The sequence below is a fragment of the Drepanopeziza brunnea genome, assembly GCF_022702325.1.
Source record: "Drepanopeziza brunnea f. sp. 'multigermtubi' strain 214-2 chromosome Unknown ctg3, whole genome shotgun sequence".
Taxonomy (NCBI): domain Eukaryota; kingdom Fungi; phylum Ascomycota; class Leotiomycetes; order Helotiales; family Drepanopezizaceae; genus Drepanopeziza; species Drepanopeziza brunnea.
The window spans coordinates 1,346,025-1,349,390 of NW_027094066.1; the positions used below are offsets into that span (position 1 = coordinate 1,346,025).

The 3,366-nt window shown below is 44.5% G+C and overlaps 1 protein-coding gene across 1 annotated transcript; it reads right to left on the reverse strand.

The window, feature by feature from the left end:
- Positions 1–2,643: 2,643 nt before the first annotated feature.
- On the reverse strand, positions 2,644–3,366 carry L3040_002553 (uncharacterized protein; the record flags this gene model as incomplete). Its single annotated transcript, XM_007290632.2, has 1 exon — positions 2,644–3,366. The coding sequence occupies one exon, from the start codon at positions 3,364–3,366 to the stop codon at positions 2,644–2,646; it is 723 nt and encodes a 240-aa protein (XP_007290694.2).

Below are 3,366 nucleotides of genomic sequence, written 5' to 3' on the forward strand. Positions count from 1 at the left end.
TGATATCTGTGCAGTGGGATGCGGGTGATTGGTAAAGCTTCAACATCGTCTTAAGGCAAGTTACAGTCATAATGTACAGTAAACAATGCGGAGTCGTGAAGCTCTTATCTTATCTTCATGTGACCACAGGAAATTATCCAATGAGAAAGAGGGCATTTCATCTCATTGGAGGCCATAGTCTGGTCCAGAAAGACGTGTTTTTTCTCCATGGTTTTCAACACTCGAAGACACTTGCGTCACTCCAGTCATGTGATGGAAGCTTCTCCGGGCATTATATCCATCTTTTCCAATCAAAGATGGCACAACCTGAAAGTGTTTAAAATTTAGCAGTACATTTAAGTAGTAGTATATTAGCTAAAGCCAACTCGTACCTCAGACTATAGAGATGGGTAAGATCGTCCAAGATTTTTTTTACCATGGCTCGCTTGAAGCCCTGGTCAGGTATTCGAAGGGTTGATCAGGTATAAACTGGGATAGAAACATAAGGACCCGATAACGAATGGCTAAAAGGAAAAACGAAAAAGGGAAATAGCTATAGTTTCTGGCTACTTTCTTGAAGTATTTCCGGGTTTTACGAGTTTGGCACCGCTAGCAATAGCCGATCTAAGCTAATAACGGCCGAGGTGGTTTGCTGGTAAAACTCAAAGATGCTTTTTTTTAACCAGATTGAGGAAATGAATCCCCATACGGATAACAATATGTCTCCATCACTCTTGATTTATATCATACTATGCGACTCATCTCTCACAAGACGTTATTCTGCTGATTGTCGGAAATCATCGCTTGAGAAATTCTGGACTTTCACATCAAGACTAAGCGAAGATCGCGAGCCATTCCGATGGACTGATTTCGGAGTCAATTTTTTCTTTCACACTTACCTCTTTATCAACTAGAAATGAATATTATTCTATCGCCTCGAAAACATCTAACAAAGAACCTATCGACTGTATTCTTAGCGTCGTTGCATAAATATCGTAAAGTGTCAGCCGACCTTGCCATTTCGATGTGAAATAGCCGATTCGAAACAAACCTCAATAGGAGTACGATGTAGCGTCAGCTATATCGACTCTCGGCGTCTTAGCAGTCCTCTTTTTTTTTTTCAAAAAAAAAAAAATTCTTGCTGATTGCTGCCCCTCTAACGGCGATCGTCTTTATGCTTCTGCGTTACAGACTGAAAGGCACCGTCGGTGGTGCTAAGCTAAGAAAAATAGTTCTCGCTTAGCAGATTATGCATACCACATACATTGAACTAATAGTATTGTGACCTTTGACGAATCACAGCAGCAGGGTTTTATTACGATTATACTATCAGCAGATTGAATATCTTGAAGACAAGAGGGGGTTTGGGGGTGGGAGGTATTTGAAGAGTCTCATGACCAGCTATCGGGATGGACGATCTCATTAGATAATCTAAAATCGGCGCTAGGCATATAACTATAGTTCAGCAAGGAGTTACTCTTTTATAGAAATGTTTGCCATGGGCGAAGAGATGTGCGGAGGAATCAAAAAGTTGGGATTCGATGTGACGTGGAAGGCGCACGAGGAGGGTGGGCATTGGATCCATACGGAAAAGGGAGTGGATGTCATGGCCGAGTTTCTGCGGAAGTTCATGATGGCGAATAAGGGATAGTATGCATGAGGTCGGGGTAATTACAGAATGCCATTCTTGGAGCTGCGATGCCGTGGGATCAGAGACCCGGACTCTATATCGATGTGTGTATTTTTTGGGGGGATTATAGCCATGGTCCTATCAATATATTGTCTCTAAATCCCGTTCGATTAGTTGAGATCACTAATGGAAGTTTTGACGCCGGCACGTCATTATAAGCCCTGGGGAGGCCGAGTCGTAAGTCGGATTCTTCAAAGTCCCATGATAAAATTACCATTGAAACATCCTCATTGTTATCCTCATCATAATTACAGACCAAAAAACTGAATGTTGAATTTATATCGTGACTTCCAACTGAGAATATTGAACCATATCGTAACTTCCAATCCAAATTAGCGAGACTTGGCAAAGACTTCGGACACACTCATTTAAATTATCAGTAAAGAACTTTGAGACTATCCCAGACATTGAAACATCTTCATTGTTATCCTCATCATTAGCACAAACGGAGAACCTTAATGTTGAATTTATATCGTGACTTCCAACTGAGATTCTACACTTTGAACCATATCGTGACTACCACTTAAAATTAGCGAGACTTGGCAAAGACGTAGGAAACACCCATGTCAATCAGTAATAAAGAATTTGATACTATCTCAGTTGCAACGCATATTCTTGATGGAATTCTACCAAAATATAATCTTCTTGGATTCTAAAGAGTCGAGTCGATCGTGGCCGAAAGGGATGGTGGGTGCTAACAGGGAGGGGAATAGACCTCATTGCCGTATTGTGAATCATCTGGAAAGAAAGAAAATCACACTGACTATAAGAATATCAATTTAATAAGATATATCACTAGCTCCCCAAGCTGACTTCCCCATAATTGAAAGGGTTTTTTTTTACAAGCAATTTGTTTGATTGTCCTATATATCCTATATATCCTATGCCCTACAAATCCTACGCATTCAGAATTTCCTACAAATCGTACGTAGCAACAGAGCACTCCCAATACGTCATGTTCACTCCGGTCTCGATTACAAATCACGGGGAGACCTTCCGTTGAGATTACTGTTACGAGGCACACGTCTGAGTCTTCTCAAGGGTAGAGACGGGGGTGAAGTCGCTGAACGCAAAAACGGTGGTGGGAGTATGCCGGACGTTTCCCTCATCCCATTCCGTCCCCGAGTGGACCCTCCAGACGTCTGCATGGGTACGGACACCGTCGAGTCGTCCTGGAGGCCGCAGGGGCCGGTGGGCGAAGAGGGAGGAGATATTTCGGGCCTAGTGCCGAGCTTGGGGGCGGTGGTGATCTCAGTATTGCCTTTGCGGGTTTTCTTCTCGAACTCTGTCCCATCTTCTCTAAAGATTAGGCCCCATCTCCGGGGATCATTGTTGAGGGCGCCTCTCATGGGAGGGTTTCGAATGTTGCTCTCTGGGGAGGTCTCGGCTCTCTCCATGTAGGGCCTTGGAGAATCGGGCCGCTTCTTCTTCAAGGGTGGGAGGGCATGGCGACCTCTCTGGGAATGCCTCCTTTCTGGTCTGGTCTCGAGCTCCCCCGTGTAGGGCCGTGGAGAATCTGGTCTCGTCTTCTCTCGCGGCGCGGGGACATGGTGGCCGACTGACCCTGTCTGGGAGAGGGAGAGAGTCTGGCCTAGGTCGGGGTTTTTGTCCGTCTGTGGGTCTGTCAGCTTTAGTTCTTCTTGAGATCCCTGTGGGGTGAAGATCTCGGTGAATTTGGACTTTCGAGGGGTAGGCAT